General features: G+C 46.4%; 1 protein-coding gene across 2 annotated transcripts in view; it reads right to left on the minus strand.

Moving 5' to 3' along the window:
* The window catches only part of KIAA0930, a 68449-nt gene that overhangs the window by 29019 nt on the left and 16295 nt on the right, over positions 1-23135 (minus strand). For both annotated transcript variants that reach the window (XM_081913354.1, XM_081913355.1), the window contains exon 2: positions 1145-1293. In XM_081913354.1, coding sequence (XP_081769480.1) covers positions 1145-1293 — 149 coding nt within the window. The remainder of the gene's footprint in view (positions 1-1144; positions 1294-23135) is intronic.

Raw genomic sequence — 23135 nt, forward strand, 5'->3', positions numbered from 1 at the left:
TCCGGGAGCCAAAACATTCAAGAACTAAGCTGTTCGAAAACCAAGGTATGACTATACACAAGTACATAAATATACACAGAAACAATTCCTGTCTCACAGAGACAGTTCTTCACGTTGTGTCAATGTGTTTTGATGCAGCATATGTGTGATTTGCTGCTCTCTCACAAATGGAACGGTGTTCTCTATGAGAATAAACGTGAGCAAAGCCTTGAAGTCTCTATTGGAGCCCTTCAGTCTAGGGCTGGGAAATATGAAGCCCAGGGATGGACTGTGGTCCTCCCAGTCTCTCTAGTTAGCCCTTGAGACTCTCCCAAGACCAGGCCCCTCTCGTCTTGCTCTGTTTTTGCCTGGCTGGAATGTATCCCTGAACTGCAAGAATGGTTCTTGTTTGCCTGGATGGAGAAGAGTGAGAGAGAGAGAGTAGAAACATTGGACTATTCACAGTTGAATGTGCCCTCTTGCATCTGTTGCCCATAGCCTGACCCACTTCTGCCCCTGCCCATCACTGCCATCCATCCCCCAGAAGACTGCCTGTGAGGGAACGCAAGTCTCTGGCTGAGAAATGTTTGCTACCCATGAGCTATATCATACAATCACTTTTTAAAAACAACAACATCAGGTTACAAACTTTACATTTCATAATGTCCAATCTAGAAACAAAATGCATTTGTCTTCTGACTTCCAAGTGGATTTTTTGTTCATCACAAAGTAGCTCCAAATCAGGTCGATTTAAGGGTACTTGTGGCCAGCTTCACAAACTTTCTATTCAGGGAAATGTGGTGAGTGGTTGTTAAGTGGGTATGTTTCATTTCCTCTGGAATTTTATAACATGAGCTAATACCTACCACATGATCGCAAGCACCGACTGTCATACAAATGGCCTCCGGGTTCTAAGTGCTATAACGTGGCAAAGCACCCCAGAACACATAATTGTAGTATTCTTTCCCATTTCGTTGCCTTCATGATGGCCAAATATTTCATGTAAAAATACCTTTAATTTTTATAAGCCAGCAAATCACACACATCCCAAGAGTCTATCCAAGCTTTACGGCATCTCTCGACACACAGCAATGCCAAAACACAAATTGCACTTAACCTGAAGGAAAAGGTGCCTCTTGGGTGTAAGATGCCATTCCCAACTTACCTTCTTCCCATCTGTATTGTCTCCACCAACGTATGACAGTTTCCTTCGGACATAGAAGAGCATGTCATCTTGCCGGGGGGCCCATTTCTCCATAAAGTAAGTGGAAAACATCCAAGTCCAGAATACAATGCGGTCATCTTTGAAACAACCTTTTAGAAAAGAGATCCATATTGGTTGGTTGGTTTGATTTATTCCTTGTCTGCCCTTCGCCCTAAGGTCCCAGGGCAGGTTACAACATTAAAACACAAGACAGTAGGCCCGCAACTTATATGCATTTAACTTGTGTGCCTTCAGCTTTACATATGTGGTAAATAAAAAACAAAAGGAAGTGGAAAGGAGGTGGGTTTCCAGGGAAAATGACTTTGGCAATCCCAACCGCCACTGAACCCAATGGGTTTTGACTAGAAACAATTTGGGCTTTAGGCACGATCCCTGGAATGTAAGCGCAGCATAAGTTGCAGCATTACTGTATTAAAAACCAACAGCTTACAATCACAATCAAGATGCCAATTAAGAACCTCCGAACCCACATTGCAGCCGTTTTTAAAACACCAAATGCCTGAACTTGTAATGCTGGCCAATTTTTTCCATTTGTTTCCTAGCAGGATCCTACCTGGTTAAATCTCATCTTTTATTATGTGGCAGCCACGCAAACCTCATATATAACGCATCTTCCTTTGAGAATGGAGGTTTGAAGCAAATGTCTCCCTTGCCAACCTGCCCCAGGTGAACTGCAGCTCCAGTTGGCTCTCCCAACCCCAGGGAGTGAGAGACGTAGAGAAAACTGGCCAAGAGGACAAAGTATTGAACTGCACTTTGCGCTGGGCCTTTGGAGGAGGCAATCTCAGGGGCAAAAAGGAACAGCAATGACATTTAGGAACCCATTTTTACAGCAGTGTCCCTGCTTGCCCCAGCAATAATTTAGATTCATGATCAACCATTATTAGTCGTTGTCATTAATACGAGGCAATTGTTTTCAGCTTATAGGCAACTTGAGCAAGGCAGCTTCCTTGCTTTGCCCGCCCTCAGCTTCAGCTGCCATAAGCATGCTGATTTCAGAGGAGGGGAAGTGGAAAGGAGGAGCATAGCTGCTTCCTCACACTGAGATGACAGGAGATGTTTCCCCAGGACAGGGTGTTTTCAGACTGTTGGCTTATTGAGATCCCATTGTGTTTGCAACAGTGACCATCACTCAGCTCCAGCACTACCAGAAGGAAGACTTCACCCTGAAAAAATGTGCACAGTATTTCTGTTTGCTCAGATATCATAAGGGGGAGAGAACAGAAAAGTCAAGCATCATTAGAAAGGCACCTTGTGCAGATCATGTGAAGAACAGCGTTTATCACTATTTACTACAGGTTATTGCTGGGACTTGTCAGCTGGTGACGGAGGCTGGCAGCTCACTGCCAAGAGAGTCTTGGCAAGACCCCACATAAAAAGCAAATCATTTAATTACCACTCCTGCATTAGCCTGCATGAAATATGCTACTATCTTGAAAAGGTCCCCTCTTAATTACCCTACAGGGACCCAAAACGGCATGGGGGAGAGGAAAGGGAAGCTGCACACCCAGTCCCTGCTGCCAACTGAAGCACTTCTAGCAGAAATAAAAACAAGATCATTTGTAGGGTGAATGAGGACAATCTCGTGAGCAAAAACAACTCACCGATTTTGAAAGAGCAGGAGTCACTTTGCCTCTACTCCTGGGCAAAGGCACAGCCACAAAACTCAAGTGACAAAGCTCTCCCTTCAGGCTGTATATCTGAAAGCTGTTTCCTAGCGGGGGATGTGAAAACCTACATACCAGTTCTCTGTATGCAGGGTCTTTTCTTTCAGGGAGGACCACTTTAATTAAGCAATCTTTAATTATCCAAAAATTTAAAAGATTCAGCATTTATAATGCAATTTTATATAGGGCTGCTTCTGAGCACTCAAAGTTCTTCCTGTACATCTTTTAAAGAATCTTTTCCACACCCCTGCAATGTTAAGTCACCATTATCAATAATAATAATAATAATAATAATAATAATAATAATAATAATAATAATAATAAATTTTATTTATACCCTGTCCTCCCTGGCCAGAGCCAGGCTCAGGGCGGCTAACACCAATAAAATCACAGTAAAAACATAATAGGGGGGGAGAAGGGAGGGGGAAAACCAATTTAAAATACAGGTTAAAATGCAATTTAAAATGCAGCCTCATTTTAAAAGTAGACGATAGATCAAGACCATAAGGGGAGGGAAATATAAGGGTCAGACTGAATCCAAAACAAAGGCCAGGCGGAACAGCTCTGTCTTGCAGGCCCTGCGGAAAGATGTCAAGTCCCGCAGGGCCCTAGTCTCCTGTGACAGAGCGTTCCACCAAGTCAGGGCCAGTATTGAAAAGGCCAATTGAGACCAATCTAACCACCTTGCGACCTGGGACCTCCAAAATGTTGTCATTTGTGGACCTTAAGGTCCTCCGTGGGGCATACCAGGAGAGGCGGTCCCGTAGGTACGTGGGTTCTAGGCCGCATAGGGATTTGAAGGTCAAAACCAGCACCTTAAACCTGACCCTGTACTCCAACGGGAGCCAGTGCAGTTGGTAAAGCACCGGGTGAATGTGATCCCACAGCAAGGACCCACAGATGGCGAGCCAAGTCAGATGACATCACATATTTAAGGCAGAAGAGGTGAGATCTGAAATGGGAACTTCTTAACTGATAGCCACTATGCTGTACTAACTCAATAAAGAGAAGCCGCCAAGAGAGGCTAACTATAAAATATAAACACACAGCAGCTTGTCATAAAATAAAACCTGCCTCCCTCAAAAAACAATCTCATGGTGCTTATATAAGTAGATCATGGCACTGCAGCTCACTATAGTTGCATCTGTGGGGTGGGGGACACTTGAGCACAGACCAGGGACATCCAGGTTCAAATCTCCACTCTGCCACAAGGTTCACTGGGTGACCTTGACCAGACCCTTGAGGAACACTTGAGGGAGTTGGGCATGTTTAGCCTGGAAAAGAGGAGACTGAGGTGACATATGAGAGCCTTCTTCAAATATCTCAAGGGCTGTCACATGGAAGATGGAGCAGGCTTGTTTTCTCCTGCTCTGGAGGGAAGGACTTGAACCAACAGATTCAAGCTACAATAAAGGAGGTTCCAACTAAACATCAGGAAGAATGTTCTGACGGTAAGAGCTGCTCAACAGTGGAATGGTCTCCCTTGGGAGGCTGTGGACTCTCCTTCCATTGAGGTTTTTAAGCAGAGGTTGGATGGCCATCTGTCATGGATGCTTCAGTTGAGATACTTGCATTGCAGGGTTTGGACAAGATGACCCTCACAGTCCCCTCCAACTCTACAATTCTATGATTCTATATCAACTTCACATCTTTACTGAGACTGCTTGAAATCAATTTTCTGGATTTAAAATTACAGGACACCTGAAATGGACAGATGAGCTGATAAAAAAATTCTGCTGCGATGAATACAGCCAACCTACACATGCTCTGAACTGGCCTATTATGTCCCTAAACCTAATGCGAATATACAAAATAATTGCTTGCCATGGTTCATGGAGAATCACAGCATGCCCTGAAGTGGTTAAACTGAGAGTTCAACTGAGATGCTAAAGCCCAAGTAATAATTGCTACGGATTCTTTCCATGCCCGCATCTGCCCACTTTTAACATATTTCTTTCCTCCTTTAAACTGGAGAAACAAACTGTATAAACAAAGCATCTATTCTGAAGCATCTCTCCCTGATACATTTTTATTAGGACTGAATAAAATGGCTTTGTTCAGCTGATCTAGACTTAGAATCATAGAATCATAGAGTTGGAAGAGACCGCAAGGGCCATCGAGTCCAACCCCCTGCCAAGCAGGAAACACCATCAGAGCACTCCTGACATATGGTTGTCAAGCCTCTGCTTAAAGACCTCCAAAGAAGGAGACTCCACCACACTCCTTGGCAGCAAATTCCACTGTCGAACAGCTCTTACTGTCAGGAAGTTCTTCCTAATGTTTAGGTGGAATCTTCTTTCTTGTAGTTTGGAACCATTGCTCCGTGTCCGCTTCTCTGGAGCAGCAGAAAACAACCTTTCTCCCTCCTCTATGTGACATCCTTTTATATATTTGAACATGACTATCATATCACCCCTTAACCTCCTCTTCTCCAGGCTAAACATGCCCAGCTCCCTTAGCCGTTCCTCATAAGGCATCGTTTCCAGGCCTTTGACCATTTTGGTTGCCCTCCTCTGGACACGTTCCAGTTTGTTCGTGTCCTTCTTGAACTGTGGTGCCCAGAACTGGACACAGTACTCCAGGTGAGGTCTGACCAGAGCAGAATACAGTGGCACTATTACTTCCCTTGATCTAGATGCTATACTCCTATTGATGCAGCCCAGAATTGCATTGGCTTTTTTAGCTGCCACGTCACACTGTTGGCTCATGTCAAGTTTGTGGTCAACCAAGACTCCTAGATCCTTTTCACATGTACTGCTCTCAAGCAAGGTGTCACCCATCTTGTATTTGTGCCTCTCATTTTTTTTGCCCAAGTGCAATACTTTACATTTCTCCCTGTTAAAATTCATCTTGTTTGTTTTGGCCCACTTAGTGAATACCACTTAGTGAGTGGTATTCATCTAAGTTTGACTCAGATGACCTACTGAAATCAAGGGACCTAACTTAAGTCATGCTCATTAATTTCTGTGTAAAACTTGGTTGAAAAAATCCAGTAGGTTGCAGGTTTTAAAAAAAGTGTTCAGGTGCTGAGATTTTTGTACTGCAGGGGGTTAGACTAGATGACCATCAAGGTCCCTTTCAACTCAAGAATTCTATAATTCTTCTGGTAACCTAAATATAAGTATGTTTTGCAATCTATTCTCCATTTCTGTAATATTCTTAAAGGTTTGTGGTGCTAATGTCAGGACTCAAGTCTGCAGCAAATCCTTAACATGGTACCTAGAAAAATCAAGGACGAATTCAGTCTGTGTAGCATAAAACCGATTACAGTCAACAGCAGGAACTAAAGCCACACCATCAGCGATAGGTCAGAATGCATCGGCCAACATGGCCCCAACTTCTGTAGGTGTCCAGATTTGGCTTGTTTGCTGGGCAAAGGAATAAGGGACTCTGCTGTTGCTGTTGCTCAGACTGCATTTTGCTGTGCATCTGCCTTGCCTCACCCCCAAGCTTGCCACAGAGCTTTTCCATCAACTGATTTATAAGCCTTTTATTTTACCTTCTCCTTCATTAATTCCAAACCCAACTGCTCGCTAGTTCTGAGATGGCTCATTGCCATCGTACTGCAATATTACTATTAATATCACAAGCAGTGTATCCTTCCCACAGTAGAGAAAGCACACACAGGTTAGAAAAGGCACCCTTCATTAAGCGTAGCAAATTTACAACAAAAATAAATTACAAGGCAGCAGCCTTTGGGCCAACCTGCACTTCTGTTTTACTTACTCATGATCAATCTTGTAGCACATATAACCCATTTCTGGTCATCTTCTTCTTGAGCCCTTGCAAACAGCAGAATCATACTTCCTGACATTAAGAGCTGTTTGACAGTGGAATTTGCTGCCAAGGAGTGTGGTGGAGTCTCCTTCTTTGGAGGTCTTTAAGCAGAGGCTTGACAACCATATGTCAGGAGTGCTCTGATGGTGTTTCCTGCTTGGCAGGGGGTTGGACTTGATGGCCCTTGTGGTCTCTTCCAACTCTATGATCGCTTCCCCCAACTCTATGATTCTATGACTCTATTTTGTGCATGATATTGAACTCATGAGACTCTGTTAGTGTAATATGAAATACATTTATCTGTGTCCTTGGCAGAGCTGTTGCTAGTCCAGGTAGACAATACTTACCTAGATGGATAACACACTACAGTATAAGGCAGCTTCCTTCCTTTCCTCCTGACATCCTTCTCCCAAGCAGAGAGAGTGCCCTGCAGATACGAAGGTTCATGCATTCCAAACTGCTTCCAACAGCACCACCCAGAAGCTTCTGGGAAGATCAGAACAAGGCATGGAAACAGCCACCTCTCCTGCCTTGCGTCCCTTGCATTTGATATGCTGACTCTATGGGCTCTCTGCTCAATGGGAGAGTATCTGCTTTGCATGCAGAAGCTTCCAGCTTCAATTCCTGGCATCTCCAGGTAGGACTGGGAGAAATTCTTGCCTGAAACCCCAGGGAGCAACTTCTGAGCCACATAGATCAGTGGCCTCATTCAGTACAAGGCAGCTTTCTGTTCCTCTGAACATGCAGTTAATCATAGCTAACAGACCTTAAGACATATCTTCTGAGCATATTCCTTACCCACTTGGAAAGCCGTCTGAAATAGTGAGATGTCTTAGCAGTAAATAATCTAACTACGCATTCGATGAAAATGTATTTTTTCTGCATCTATTACTAATCACTTTGAGTACAGTGGTACCTCGGGTTACATACGCTTCAGGTTACATATGCTTCAGGTTACAGACTCCGCTAACCCAGAAATAGTGCTTCAGGTTATGAACTTTGCTTCAGGATGAGAACAGAAATCGTGCTCCAGCGGCGCAGCAGCAGCAGGAGGCCCCATTAGCTAAAGAGGTGCTTCAGGTTAAGAATAGTTTCAGGTTAAGAACAGACCTCCAGAATGAATTAAGCACTTAACCCGAGGTACCACTGTACTGGGTGATCCCAAAGTTCTAGTATTATGAGGGGGAAATATATTGCCCCACAACACTGATTGCTCTGCTGGTCTCCCCTCTCCCCCAAAACCCCCCCCTCTAAATGCTACTAGATAGTATTGTACTGGAAGCACAAGTGATTCTGACAAAGGATGCAAAGGATAATAAGGCTGTAAGCCACACAGAGTTCAGTACAGCTTACTTTCTTGTGACGGCATTTTGGGTAGCAAGACTGCATCCCTGGGTCACCTCAATTCTGATTTTTGATTTTGCAGATTCTTCATGACATCAGAATTTGCGCCACATACATTTATTTCTACATTCAGACACACCATTCCCTGAAGCACACCAACTGCCCCGAACTGATGAGGATGAGTCAGACACGGTGGGCATCTGTAGTGGATCCCATCACTCACTGCCCCCAATTAAGCCTGTAGTGAACCTGGCTCTGCTGCCCATCACAGCCTGCAGTATTTTTCCGTGTATAATATGCCTCCATGTATAAGACACCCCCCCATGTTTTTAAACCCAAAATTAAGAAATTAAGTTGTTTAGCTTTTGGGGGGGGTGAGGGAGGTCACGTCCGCCAATTGCTCACCTGCCTGCCCGCCACTGCCGATCGCTTGCCACAGCCACTGCCAATTGCACACCTCACCACAGCCGCCAATCGCCTGCCCAATTGCCACCACCAACAGCCCACCCACCTACTTGCCGCAGCCGCCAATCGCCTGCCCAATTGCTACAGCCACAGCCAATCGCCAGCAGGCCTTGCTGCAGCCACCAATCACCCGCCCAATCACCGCTGCCAATCTCCTGCTTGCTGCTGCCATTAATCGCACGTTCCCCGCTCTGCATTCACCATCCGTGTACAAGACGACACACAATTTATTTATTTTTTTAGCAAAAAGCACCATCTTATACACGGAAAAATACTGTCATTTAGAGAAATTGTAGCTTACTCCAACTGTGTCTGGTTCAGACAAATGAGGATCAAATCATGATTTCGGATGAAAAACTCTCCTGAGACTCACCACTGATAGTTCTAATAATGCTGAACTGTGACTTAGTATTGTGTCTCAGCCAGTGTCAGATAAACTTTTCTGTGATTGAGAGTTTGGCAAATTCTGTGGAGTGTTTTAGAGACAGAAGGTACATGAAGGAGCAAGCCACCTACTCACAACTGTCTTCTGTGTATAGAAACAGATATTTATTTCCATATAATCACCTCTAGATAAACACTGCTGTTATTGTATTCTGTGCTAATGAGTGGCTTGGCTGAGGTACTGTGCAATGTTATCAGTGTCTGTGTACTGTATGATACTTCTCCCTAGAGATCTGAAGGCCTGAGGACATGGCTTCTGACAATTCTTCTTATCCAGTGGCATTTATCAGTTCAGGGTGACGGAGGTTTCTGGCCTCGTTTAATATGATGAAAAGGTTGTGGATTTAACTTCCACGTGCTAGTTGGCTAATGTTCATAATGTCACAATACATCAGAAAACTGCATCCTAGTAAATGCAGCCACCACATGGATAAAGGAGTTTGCTACAAGCACTGACTTATCCATTCCTTACTTTGTACAAATTCTTACACTGTGAGGTTGTTCCCTGTTTGTGAAATGCTGTCCTCCTCATTATATGCTTTTAGGCGCCAGGCAAAAGCGTTCTTCTTTAACCAGGCCTTTGGCTAAGCAACATCCAGTGCCCTTTTAAAATGTGGGGTTTGGGGGGTGTCATATTGGATTGCAGTTGTTTTTGTTTTTATTATGTATTTTGTGTTTTTATATTGTGATTTTATGTTGTAACCACCCTGAGACCTGCGGGTATAGGGCGGTACACAAATTTAATAAACAAAATAAATAAATAAAAATTAAAAGGTTTATTATCCAGTTATTTCCTCTCCACATGCATTATCTTGTTGTAATCTTTACAACAACCCCACAGTTCAGTATTGGTCATCCCTACATTATTTGTGTGTCTCTGCATGTACTGGGGATAAATCTAGAGGAGAAATTAATTTTGCTTCAGGTTTTAATGTGAACCCACCCAATTTACATTTCCTGAACCCATCTGTGACTGAAGCATAGCTGTCCTTTGCAATTTGCACTTCTCTGTATTTTGTAATGCCAACTAAAGTGTGTACAAAGATGTGTATGTAAGTGCAGTTACTGTGCAAAAACCCATTACAGTGGTACCTCGGGTTACAGACGCTTCAGGTTGCATACACTTCAGGTTACAGACTCTGCTAACCCAGAAATATTACCTCGGGTTAAGAACTTTGCTTCAGGATGAGAACAGAAATCACACAGCAGCAGTGCGGCGACAGCAGGAGGCCCCATTAGCTAAAGTGGTGCTTCAGGTTAAGAACAGTTTCAGGTTAAGTACAGACCTCCGGAACGAATTAAGTACGTTACCAGAGGTACCACTGTATTCTAGAGACAGTGGCTTGTAAAAATACTGTACTGTATTAGCCACATCGTGTTTTTAAAATGTGTCTTTTAGGAGAAATGTGCATACACTTTATGCAGAAATGAGAGTGAAGTGCACTCAACACTGCAAAAATGAGAAACTGGGAAAAACCAAAGGCAACACATTCTTCCCTCTCTAGCTGAGCCGAGGCTCCCCAAAGTCTTCCTGGAGAGTTCAGGGCAGAGGTGAGATTTGAACTCCACTCATCCTTGATTTGTAACACTGTCTTTAAACTACAACACTGCTCAGCTCTCTCTCATATGCCACGAAAGAATCTCCCCTTCCCAGCCAGGGTCTCGAGCAGCTCTATATTGGTTTTTAAGACAAATATTACACTAAACATCAATCACTATGAACAAGAAACAGAAGCACAGTAAGAGGGGAAACAGTACTTTTCTGCTTGTACACAATGGAACTGATTTTCAATAAAGGAAAAAGATTACCAACATTCTATTCCATTATTCCAATACAATTTAAAGTGTTTCCAGCCTCTTTCAAAGTTATTAACACTCCACAGAGTGTTACGTTAAAGAATTCTGATAACTTGTAAAGTAATGAGCATTGAGCCCCAAACAACCTTTTGAAAAATCTCATTGTGGTTTCCTAGCACTGGCAACAGAAGTCAGTGTGGGAAGTTATTTTGGGCATTGCTACAAACTGCTCTTTATTCTACTCATTGTTACCTACAGAATTGACTGGATGTCACATGCATGTTGTAGGATGACCAGTACAGGTTCTCCAGAGAAACGCGAAGGGAAGAAAATGTGTTGGCTCTCTAGAATACGGCTTCATTAACAGCACAATACTTATGTAACACATTTCACACATTTGGAATGTTTTGCTTATGTTGTCTGAATAGCTGATCAGAACAAGAGTTTGTAAATGTGTTGGTTGTGGTGTCTTATGTGCAACAGCTTTTGCATTCATTTCCATTAATTTATTCTCTCTACACTCACATTGTGCTATTCACATATCGATCTTATACAAACACAATGTCCAAACAGCTGACCCAGTACAATCTGTGCTGGCCAAACTCCTTTCCATCTGTAGCATGCAGACCCACAGGGCCCTGTGTCTTGGATACCAACAGCTGGAAAGGCCCATAAACCTTCTATAACATCTGAGCCAGTGGATTATGAATGGCTTGCGTCAGCTGAAGACAGAGTTGTTGTGGCCAGTGGTTGCAGAGGCTTTTAAGTTTGCAGCCTGTGTGTACTTTATTAATACTATTCTACTTAGCTAATACCTAATTAGTAGTTTCTTACCCATCTCAAGCATCCTGAACCAGTGTGTATAAAACAAGTTTAATACAGCCATAGAGCTTCTGTGGCCAGTTTACATGTTTTCCTCGGAAGGTGGGGACTCTCCTCCCTTAAAAGAATGTTTCAGAGAGAGATGCTTCAGCATAGCAGCTTTGTTTATGCAGATGGTCCAGTATAAAGGAGGCAGGAGATGTGTTAAAAATTGGGCAGATGCAGGCATGGAAGAACTCAGTAGCAATTTTTACTTGGGCTTTAGTATCTCTGTTGAACTCCCAGTTTAACCTCTTCAGGGCATTGCTGTGATACTCCATGAACCATGGCAAGCAATTATTTGTACATTCACATTAGCTTCAAGGATGTAATAGACCAGTTAAGTGAACTGTAGTGTAAGAGAGCAGACCAACAGATATGTAGGTTAGGCAAGGCAGTTAAACGCCACTCATCTCATATAAAATCCTCCAAAATTTCACACTTGAAAACAGAGATACTCTTGTGTAATTTTGGTATTCATTTTCTCAAACCAATCTGAACACACATATTCCCCTGAACATTTACAAATTATGCAATTCCCTTCCCTGCATGCTCTACGCTATGAACATTCATTGTACAGAATCTACGAGACACTCTATGCACATGGGCACTATGTACCAAGCCCTTCATGTTGTTGGCATCTGTCTGCCTCATGAGACAATGGAGTGTGCCTCTAAGGGTGAGATCAAACTGCTACATTAGCAACATCCATGGTGCACCAGCCTGGGCCGTGTGTCTGGAGGTCCTGGGCTGCCCAGCCACCAATATCCCCCTCTTGGCCTCAATGATGTGGTCCAAAGGAAAGCAGAGCAATATGCTAGGCACCAGCTTGGCTGCAGGAGTTGACGGAGGAAGCTGTACAAGACACCATCCATCCATCTTAGGTACTACACTCTGAATTTGTGTCGGGTTTACTCCTTAGCCTTTTCTTCTCCCAAAGATATTCCTCAAGGCACTGGAGGTTTAGGACCAAAGTTTTCCTTCTCCTAGATGGGCTCCCTTCTCACGTAGATGAGCCCCACCAGGCCCTCACTGCGCTCTACAGCATGTTCAGTAACTGCCTTCTTGACCACTGGACCACTAAATCCGCTGGAGCCTGTCTTTGCACGCAGGGGAAATCTACCAAGGCTCACCTGGTTTAGCTGGCTAGTCACATGCTGATAGCTTCTAGAAGCCACAGGTAAAAGCTGTATCAGTCCAGCAACTGTTTATATGGGAAAGGTGCATGCCAGCCCTAGGCACGCTTACTTGCAAGTATCCCACTGCAAGTTCATTCCATGAGGTTTCCTTTCAAAGTGACAGGGCTTCAGACTTGCTTCTTCCCCATTTACTTCAATGGTGCTTGAAAAGGAATGAGTCGGGCACTGTAAAACAGTTCTAAGATTTAGGAGGAGGAGCTTGGAAGCTAGAGGAGGATCCCGAGTGAGAAGACGGAGCCTGGCAGGGGGTGACTGGGACACACAAACCACACAGCACCTTGAGGGTGGAGCGTGTCAATAGCAAATATTCTTGTGAGGTAAAAATAGCTTGTTCACTCGGTATCCTCCTCTAGCTTCCAAGCTCCTCCTCCTAATTTTAGCTACCTGCATTGAGAACTTCCTGGAGACGCTGAGACCAGAGGGTCTAGCAAACTTTTTCAGCCATGGGCCGGTCCACTGTCCCTCAGACCACGTGGTGGACTGAACTATATGGGGGGGGGGGGAATGAACGAATTCCTATGCCCCACAAATAACCCAGAGATGCATTTTAAATAAAAGGACACATTCTACTCATGTAAAAACACACTGATTCCCGGACTGTCCGTGGGCCAGATTGAGAAGGCGATTGGGCCGCATCCAGCCCCTGGGCCTTGGTTGCCTATCCCTGGTCTAGCCTGTTCAGTGTTTTAGCCATTCCATTCTGTTTCCCTCCCACCTGACTTTCCTTTCCTCCCAAACAGTTAGTTACTCACAAACAAACGGGGGGGGGGGGTTTGGGGGGGGTTGAGAACTCCAGCGAGAAAACCTTGGCACAGCACTAGGTGAAGCCCACACTTACCAGAAGCTGTATGCATGCAGCACTTTGGTATTATCCTTATTCAGCTAAACATATCAAAAGTGTTTGTAGGCTTAGGGCTTTGGAATGAACTTATAAACCTCAAATTGCTAAACTCTTTAGCATTTACAGGAAAAAAGCATAAAAGATTATAATGAAAATAGTAGATTAAGCAATCCACTACTACCGAGTTTATTCTTGATCCTCTTATTGACACACAGGCTGAGCTGAAAAAACTCACCGATCTTAGGAAATATCACAAACAAGTCGCATTGCCCCGCTAATGTTCAACAGGGGAACAGGCTGCCTCAGAAGGTTGTGGACTCTCCACTGGAGGTTTCCAAGCAGAGGCTGGATGGCCACCTGCCACCTTGAGATTCCCGCATTGCAGGGGGTTGGACTAAATGACCATCAGGGTCCCTTCCAACACTACAATTCTATGGCTCTATGAATCCACATTTGTCTCTTTTTCTCCAAATTTCCTTTGCCACAGTAACATCATCATTGGCTATGTAGACACCATTTGCTACATGATCCCCAGTTGGCCAAGTGTATCTATTAGTCATCCAGAAAGAAAGAAAACCAGCAAGAAGAAGTGGGAGTGTCAATGAAGCAACACCAGGAAAACAGCAGCAAACCTTTTGGGAAAAAGTTGAATATTCTCATAATTAAATGTTATGGCGAAGAGTTGCTTTAGCCTCCTCCCTCCCTCTACCCCAGGTCAAAGAGAGAACTATTTCTAGCCTGAAAATCAAACCAGGATATTTTACCCAGCCCAAAGATGCTGCTCAAAGTAACACATGAAATAAATCTGAGACAAATTTGTAAATGTGAGTTTAAAATGCACACGTGCGCTCATAGGAGAACAGTAATTCAAGAAATGCCTCATTATCTCATTAAACAGCGGCCCTTAAGAACACAAATAGGCCTGTGACTGTCTTTCAGTTCAGAAGAGGCTCCCACACTGCATGTTTTCACTCGGCTGCCAGATCCTCATCCCAGTGCCCTTTAAATGGACTGACCTGCTCTATTTCTTCACTGCTTCACATGCCAACCCAATTTTTGCCCGTCTGCAGTGTATGAGTCACTGGCAAACACACTCCTACACCTCACGCCAAACTCGTTACTCATACAAACGAAGAAGCTGTCAGGCAGAAAAGTGGGACAATGGAGTCAAAGACTGTGGATCCAACTGCTGCAGAGGAGGAATCCAACTCTAAATTTTTGACCGCTACACATGGGCTGAAGTCATCTATGCTTCTCTGAGTGCCCTGCTCAGATTCATGCTCAGCAGAAATAATAACAGGGAAAATGCCAAACAAAGAATTAAAACCAAAGCCATGTATACATTTATCATACACACACACATACCTAGATCTGCTATTGTGTCTATATACACAGACATGCGAACTCACATACTAGATGTATGTTCTTGGAAAGAACTAAGTTTAGGAACAAGCAATAACCGCTCTCAGAATCTTGACTGGGGACAGCTCCATGCTTCAGACAGGTACTTACTACAAATAGGTTGCTTGCTCTGCGGCACAGACCAATATAAGGTTGCCAGACGTCCTCCTTTCCCAGGGACAGTCCCCGGATTTACAAATCAGTCTCCTGACAAAATCCTATCATTCCTACTGAAGTTGAAAAGTGTCCCCGGATTCATTGAAAAAAATCTGGTAACCTTAGACCAATATCCCTGTGTTTGCTCCACAAAGTTAGCAATGAGCACATTGTTGTAATTGTAGCATTTATTTACAGGAAGTAAAAACCTGGCAACATACCATGGGTTAGAAGCAACAGCATTAGCTCTTGTGTTTTTAAACGCCCTATGGAAGCACACACAGAGGGCAGAAAACGTTAATGGTTCATGCCACACAGGCCAACCCAGCCCTGCATTGCCTAGACCAGCATTGTCCAACAGATCAATCGGGATCGACTTGTAGATCATGTGATTGCTTCTCGTCAATTTCTGTTGATTGATCTCTCTCCCCAAACAGCCCTTTCTCTGAGGAGGCAGCACGCAGGGCTTCTCTCTCTCCCTCTTTCTCTCTGAAGGAGAAGAAGCAAGCGGACGGAGGCGTACGCAGACGGAGAGGCTGGGCAAGAGAGAGAAGGCCTGCATGTTGGTTCCTCAAGAGAAAGGGCTGGTTTGGGTCCAGAGAGAGAGAGAGATAGTGCTGGACATTCCAGGATCCAGCCCTTGAGGAGAGGACTGCCTTGCCCCCCCCCCCCACTGTAAACCAAGGAGCTATTTCACTGAGCGCGGTGAGGCTTACTCCGGAGTAAACACACGCAAGGGAGAGGGGATCCTTCCTGGCTGCTGCCATCCTGCCCATGCGGGGAGGGGTGTGGGTGTACAGCCCTGTGCACTGGCTCCTCAGAGAGAGAAAGGGCTGGTTTAGGTTAACTCGAAAGGAAGGGGTGGGTTGGATTCAGGGGAAAGGACTTCTACATGTTTCATCCAGTTCTTAAGGTGGTGCTCGAAGGCTGTCAACTCTGCAGTTGGGTTTACCCAGTTTCTGTTTCGAACTATGGGGGAAGCCGCTGTGGTTGACATGTGCCCCTGACTCATTTGAAAAACAGCAAGAGTCCTGGGGTACTTAAAAGACTTAACACATTTTTATGGCATGAGCTTTTGTGAACAACAATCCATGCATCATGTTCTGATTGTGTAGGACCCTGTCCTCAATGCTATTTTCTTATGTTATTACAAGTATACAAGGTATTTATTTTTTAAAATATATTGATTTATGATGAACTTTACAGGTTTTATGGAAGCGACTATCATTTGTTATTATTTTTATCATAAGCTCCGCCAAATATAATAAGCTTAAGTTGAAGAAAGACAATGGGAGAGAGTGGTAGATCACTGCCAGTTTTTAATATTGGATGGTAGATCTCAGGCTACTCGGGCCTTACTTTGCCTACTCATGATCTAAGCCAGGGGTCCCCAAACTAAGACCTGCGGGCCGGATACAGCCCAAGGAACTCATTTATCCAGCCCGTGGCAACCCCCGCCGCCTGCTCTTACCAGCACTGCTCTGTGCGGCTGCCCACTTCCAGGTCAGAGGAGCACTGGAAATAGCTTGTGCATATGAGCAAGCGTTATTTGTGCATGCACAAGCATTATTTCCAGTGCACATCGGGTCAGAGGAGGCCCGTGCACATGTGCACAAGCTAGTGCGCCAGAAATAGCATGTGCGCACACGTATGGGCACGCGCTCCCCCGCCCTCCGGCCCGTTGCGCGATTGGCGCTGGAGACACTGGCCCGAGGCGCAGTAGGTTTGCTGACCCCTGATCTAAGCAGCTATTCCCAGGTCTGTGCTCTCTGAAGCAGCTGCAACAACAGGGAGACCACTTTATGTGCCTTCCCCCAATGGGCTGCAAATATGCAGCTGCGATGAAACCATTTCTGTCCTATGGGTGTACTTGCCAGCCACTTTCACTGGATCACCCTGGTTTTCTGAGAGAGGAAGAGAAACCTCTGTCTACTTTCTCCACAACACACATAATTTTATATGCCTCTATCTTGTCCTCCAGTGCTCCTTTTTTCCTAAACTAAAAAGCCCTAGATGTTCTACTCTTTCTTCAAGAGAGAATGTGCTTCAGTCCCCTTTCCCTTTTTGTGCATGTTTTCCAGCTGCACCTCCTTTTTCAAAGGGAGTGGTGGGAACTGCAAGTAGTAAAATTTATAACATGATAGGCAGGTGGATCAGGTTACAAGTAATCACAACTGTATCCTGCCCTTTCTCCAAGGAATTATGGGCTGTGCATATAGGGTGAACCCTCTTCCCAACTGGGTTGGTGGGGGGAGAGAGAGAACAAACCTCACTCAAGTGTCCTTCACGGCTGAGCAGATATTTGAATCCAGGCCTGTCCTGTCCAAGTCTGACCCACCCTCCAGTACAGACCACAGGCACCTGGCTCCTAGAAGCCTCCCTTGCCCTCTATAAAGAGAGATGCTGAGGCAACTCCCTTCCAGCATCTCCTTTAGTGTCTCAAGATACTAACTGACAAGGCTTAAAATAAGAAAATCCAGGGCAGCCTTAGGGCATAGTGAGAGATGTGCAAGAAATCCACAGCACAGAATTCACATTTCAAGAACGGGCCAAGAAACCTAGTCAGCATTTTAAGCAGCACAGGCTCTCCTGAAATAGAGGTGCAGACTCTTTCGTCAGGCTTACAAGGCAACCATATGCAAAACACCATGGTAATACATTAGCTTTAGGCATCTTAGCTTTGGGGAACCTGGTCTAAGACAGTGTTTCCCAACCGGTGTTCCGCGGCACACTAGTGTTGCCTGGTGTGCCGTGGGAGGGAGGCGGGCGAGTCGGGCGGCGGGAGCGCAAGGCTTGCGGGCGGCAGCTGGCAGCGTGGAGCACGGGGCGCCCTTCGGAGGACGCCCCGTGCTCCGCGCTGGTGTCGGCAAGCCTTGCGCACCCGGGGGATCTCCCCCCGAGAGCGCAAGGCTTGCGGGCGGAAGCCAGCAGCACGGAGCACGGGGCGCCCTTTGGAGGACGCCCCGTGCTGGTGTTGGTCAGCCTTGCGCACCCGGGGGATCTCCCCCCGAGAGCGCAAGGCTTGCGGGCGGCAGCTGGCAGCGCGGAGCACGGGGCGCCCTTTGGAGGACGCCCCGTGCTCCGCGCTGGTGTTGTCCAGCCTTGCGCACCCGGGGGATCTCCCCCCGAGAGCGCAAGGCTTGCGGGCGGCAGCTGGCAGCGCGGAGCACGGGGCGCCCTTCGGAGGACGCCCCGTGCTCCGCGCTGGTGTCGACAAGCCTTGTGCACCCGGGGGATCTCTCCCCGAGAGCGCAAGGCTTGCGGGCGGAAGCCGGCAGCGCGGAGCACGGGGCGCCCTTTGGAGGACTCCCCGTGCTCCACGCTGGTGTTGGCCAGCCTTGCGCACCCGGGGGATCTCCCCCCGAGAGCGCAAGGCTTGCAGGCGGCAGCTGGCAGCGCGGAGCACGGGGCGCCCTTTGGAGGACGCCCCGTGCTCCGCGCTGGTGTTGGCCAGCCTTGCGCACCCGGGGGATCTCCCCCCGAGAGCGCAAGGCTTGCGGGCGGCAGCTGGCAGCGCGGAGCACGGGGCGCCCTTCGGAGGACGCCCCGTGCTCCGCGCTGGTGTCGGCAAGCCTTGCGCACCCGGGGGATCTCCCCCCGAGAGCGCAAGGCTTGCGGGCGGCAGCTGGCAGCGCGGAGCACGGGGCGCCCTTTGGAGGACGCCCCGTGCTCCGAGCTGGTGTTGGCCAGCCTTGCGCACCCGGGGGATCTCCCCCCGAGAGCGCAAGGCTTGCGGGCGGCAGCCGGCAGCGCGGAGCACGGGGCGCCCTTTGGAGGACGCCCCGTGCTCCGCGCTGGTGTCGGCCAGCCTTGCGCACCCGGGGGATCTCCCCCCAGGAGCGCAAGGCTTGCGGGCGGCAGCTGGCAGCGCGGAGCACGGGGCGCCCTTCGGAGGACGCCCCGTGCTCCGCGCTCGTGTTGGCAAGCCTTGCGCACCCGGGGGCGCGTGGGGCGCCCTGAAACAGAGGGTTCCCCATGCTGCGGACTGTAGCCTGCCGCCCGACGCGCGGGGCGCCCTGAAGCAGAGCGCCCCTCGTGCCAGGCAGACATGGGCCAGCCCCACAAGCTCGGGGGACAGCGGGGAGGCGCAGCACCGCCATCCCACTGTTCCCCGACCTGGTTTTTGGGGGGGAAATAAAGGGGAAAATTTTTTCCTTTATTTCCCCCCCCAAAAAAAGTAGGTGCGTCCTATTTCATAATAAAGTAATTATAAAATACTTTCTTTGTGTTTATTTGATGCCTATTAAAGAGAGTTACTTTATATATAGTCAATATAGGCACACAGTTAATTTTTTAAACATTTTCTAATGGTGGTGTGCCTCGATATTTTTTTCATGAAACAAGTGTGCCTTTGCCCAAAAAAGGTTGGGAAACACTGGTCTAAGACATGTCTGCTGTGCGATTTCTACAGCAGGAGGGACACCTGTTGCCCTCTAGTGGTTGGAGGACTGCAACTCCCATCAGCTTCCACCACCATGACCAATGGTGACCAACGATGGGAGCTATTGCACAACAATATCGGCTGCCCCAGCCTCATTGTACACCTTCAAAGTTGCTTTTGGCCATTGCAGTTGGTGTCCACTTCACATCTTTTTTTCCCCTTTTTTATTGATTTTAATTCGTTTTGCTACATCAAACATTAAAACAAACAAAAGAAACATACATAACACATACACACAAAAAAGAAATACATAAAAAAGGGAAATAATAATAACGAAAACAAAAGAAAAAACATCTCCTAACATAAGATACCGACAAATTAACTTACATTTACTAAATAACACACCACACTGATTGACTTCCCTTCATCTCGGTTTCAGAATATATTATATGATTTTTTATCTGTAGTTTCTTTTCCTCAAAAAACTCTTTACATCACAAGTGTTATGTCACACCTACTGTGATTTTTAGATTTTTTACCCCTGTTTCCATGTATGTCATAAATTTGTTCCATTCTTTGTTAAACTTTATATCTTTTTCATTTCTTATTTTCTGTGTCATTTTTGCCAATTCTAAATACTCAAATAGTTTGGATTGCCACTCGTTTATAGTTGGGATTTTTGATGTTTTCCAATTCTGCGCTATTAGAGTTCTGGCAGCCACTGTCGCGTACTGAAAGAGTGTTTGATCTTCCTTTTTGATTTCCTCTCCAATTATCCCCAGCAAAAAGGCTTCGGGTTTTTTTATAAAGGTATATTTGAAGATTTTTTTTAGTTCATTGTAAATAGATTCCCAGAATTTTTTGATAGGCTCACACAACCACCACATATGATAAAAATCGCCCTCCTTGATCTTACACTTCCAACATAATTTATCACCAGTTTTATATATTTTTTCCTATTTTTTCCAACCTAGAGCACTGCCCAGAATCCTTTGCAACATGCAGAGGTTCTTCAGCAGATAATTTATAATCCACAGATCTACGGGTGGTGAATAGGAGCCAACTCTTAGGGGCCAGGGTCTTTTTAGCTCCCCAATAAAATATTTGAGGGGGCTGGGTCCCTCAAAGTTGAGGGACATTACCATTCAGATGGTGTGTATGCACTATATCTTGGGACTGATTATGCAGGGTGGGGCTTACCTGCCCCCCACATTTTATTCAAGTTGGCACCCATGGGGGGATTAAGTTTCAGGAGCTGCTCTCACCCCAAATACATTTAGAACTTTTCGCCTTTCAACCTCCCATCTAAGGTAAGTGGTGAAAGAAAAAGGGGAACGATAGGAAGTCACTTATCTAGGCATCTTTCCTTTACTTTCTACAAGCTTCTTGGAAACAGTTTAATTTCACCCACCAATTAAATGCTATACAACACTCTTTAAAATGCCAGCCTTAAAATGTCCACAATCCATTGAACCTGCTCCATAAGCAAGCTAAAGTAAAGTTGAACTATTTATTTGTTCCAAATGTAATCTAAAATACTGTACTGGTCTGGTTTGCAAGGCGCACTAAGCCAAAACCTGACCCAATGAGAATGTGTGAGCTCCCAGACACAGTGCCCCTCCCTGGTACCTTTGACTGCTGCAATGCACTGAGCGAAGCCAAGGCTTGGTTCAGTGATGTTGTCCAATGTGGTAAAGCGGGGGGCAAAACTAGGCTTTATTTCTCATAGGTGAAAGTCCTAGTTTGGCACACCCACGTGCATTTGCGTACACACACACAGGCTGGGACCCTCAATGATGCGCCTCTGGAGGCTTCACCTGGGGCAAAAATCCTGGCTAGCCCCTCCTCCCCCATATCTAGGGCTCTGGGTCAAGCTCTCTCTTCTCACTAACCATAAGCTGATCTTGGCAATAGCCTGTGGTTAGTGAGCAGAGAGACAGCTTAACCTTGATTCCTGGTTCAGAGAAGTTGCTCAGCTCAATCTTGCTTAGCTTAGTACACCAGAACACCCCTTATTTCCTTGCTTTCCCTCTCAAAGCAATTAAGAATATTTCCAATTAAAGGGCATCCAGCATGCTGAATCTCTTTCTCAACCAGAAGCCTTTGTACTCTTAATTACAGGTTTGCTCAAAATCTTTGGTTATAAGATTAAAATGCTGAGATACAAAGAGAATCATTTAAAGGGACGCCTAAGGCAGATCCTGCATTGCAGGGACCTTTAAAAACAGCTTAGAAACCATCTGATGAACGAAAAAGGAAAATCATTGCCCTTGCCTATTTTATTTATACAATTCGTATCCCACTTTTCTATAAACAATTATATCCACAGCATCTTACAAGACCCAAATAATGTTAAAATAATCACTAAATTTAGTACATGCAATTACAAAGGAAAAGGAAATAAAAAGCAGCAGCAGACTAACACAAAATGGCTAAAGATTAAAAGCTTGCTTTAATTGGGAGAGTTTTCAAAGCTCAGCTGGAAGCAAGAAGAGCAGGAATCCAACACATCTTCTTGGGGAAGGAATTGCAGAATGCTGGGGCCGCTGCCCAAAGGCTCTGTAGCTGCCTGTGGTCTCTCTAGGGCAGTGTTTCCCAAACGTTTTTGGGCAACGGCACACCTGTTTACTGAAAAAAAATCTCGCGGCACACCACCATTAAAGCCCCGCCCCGTGACGTCAGCGCGCAGCGTCACGCCGGGAGGGACGCACAAAAGTGAAAGTTTTTTCCCTCCCCCTTGCTGGGGAACCTCCAAGCTTTGGGGGTGGGAGGAGGCAGCAGAGCGAGGGACTGAGGGACGGCGGCAACTGAGGCGGCGGCGGCTGAGGCAGAGCTGGGAAGGGGGTTTCCAGGGGACACGGCAGCTCCTCGAAAGGCTTCTCTCAGCTGCGCTCAATCCGCCTCGGAGAGGATTTCCCCTCCGGTCCCATGCGTTCGTTTGGGGCATCGCTCCGGCTGCTCCCTCTCCCGCCGCGCAGGAGCGATGCCTCTCTCTGGCTCTCCCTCCGCGCAGGCTGAGGGAGGGAGGGAGGGGCGCGTGTGACCCGTCTCTGCTGGGAGACCAAACCCAGCGAGGCAGAGTCGCGCGGAGGCGCCCAGGCAGCGCTGCCGGCTGCGAGGAGGAGCGCCAGGCAGCAGCAGGAGGCGCGGCCTCTCCTCGCCGCCGCCGCCCCGCCTCTCGCCGCCCGACTCGCCTGCCTCCCTCCAGGCATCTCGCGGCACACGAGGCAGCGTCTCACGGCACACTCGTGTGCCGCGGAACACCGGTTGGGAAACACTGCTCTAGGGTGCCAAAGACCAGGGCCTCTGAAACTAAGCTTAGAAATCAGTCGGCTTCATGTGTGGAAAGAGGAGTTGTCCTAGCTGTGGATCATTCAGGGATTTTTAAAGGTTAGCATAACTTTGAAAGCACTTTAAACTGAGCCTGGAAAAGGACAGCGAACCAGTTTGAGGTAGCATCGGATGAACTACTGAATAATCTTTGATCTCCAGCTCCACTCAGAGACATTTTGCAACAGCAGCAATTTCCAAAGCATCTTTAAAAGGCGACTGCAAGGGCAAGGAACCTCTGGTTCTTGATCAAACCTTGGCCCAAGAG

Source organism: Podarcis melisellensis (assembly GCF_964234715.1).
Source record: "Podarcis melisellensis genome assembly, chromosome: 5".
Classification (NCBI taxonomy): Eukaryota; Metazoa; Chordata; class Lepidosauria; order Squamata; family Lacertidae; genus Podarcis; species Podarcis melisellensis.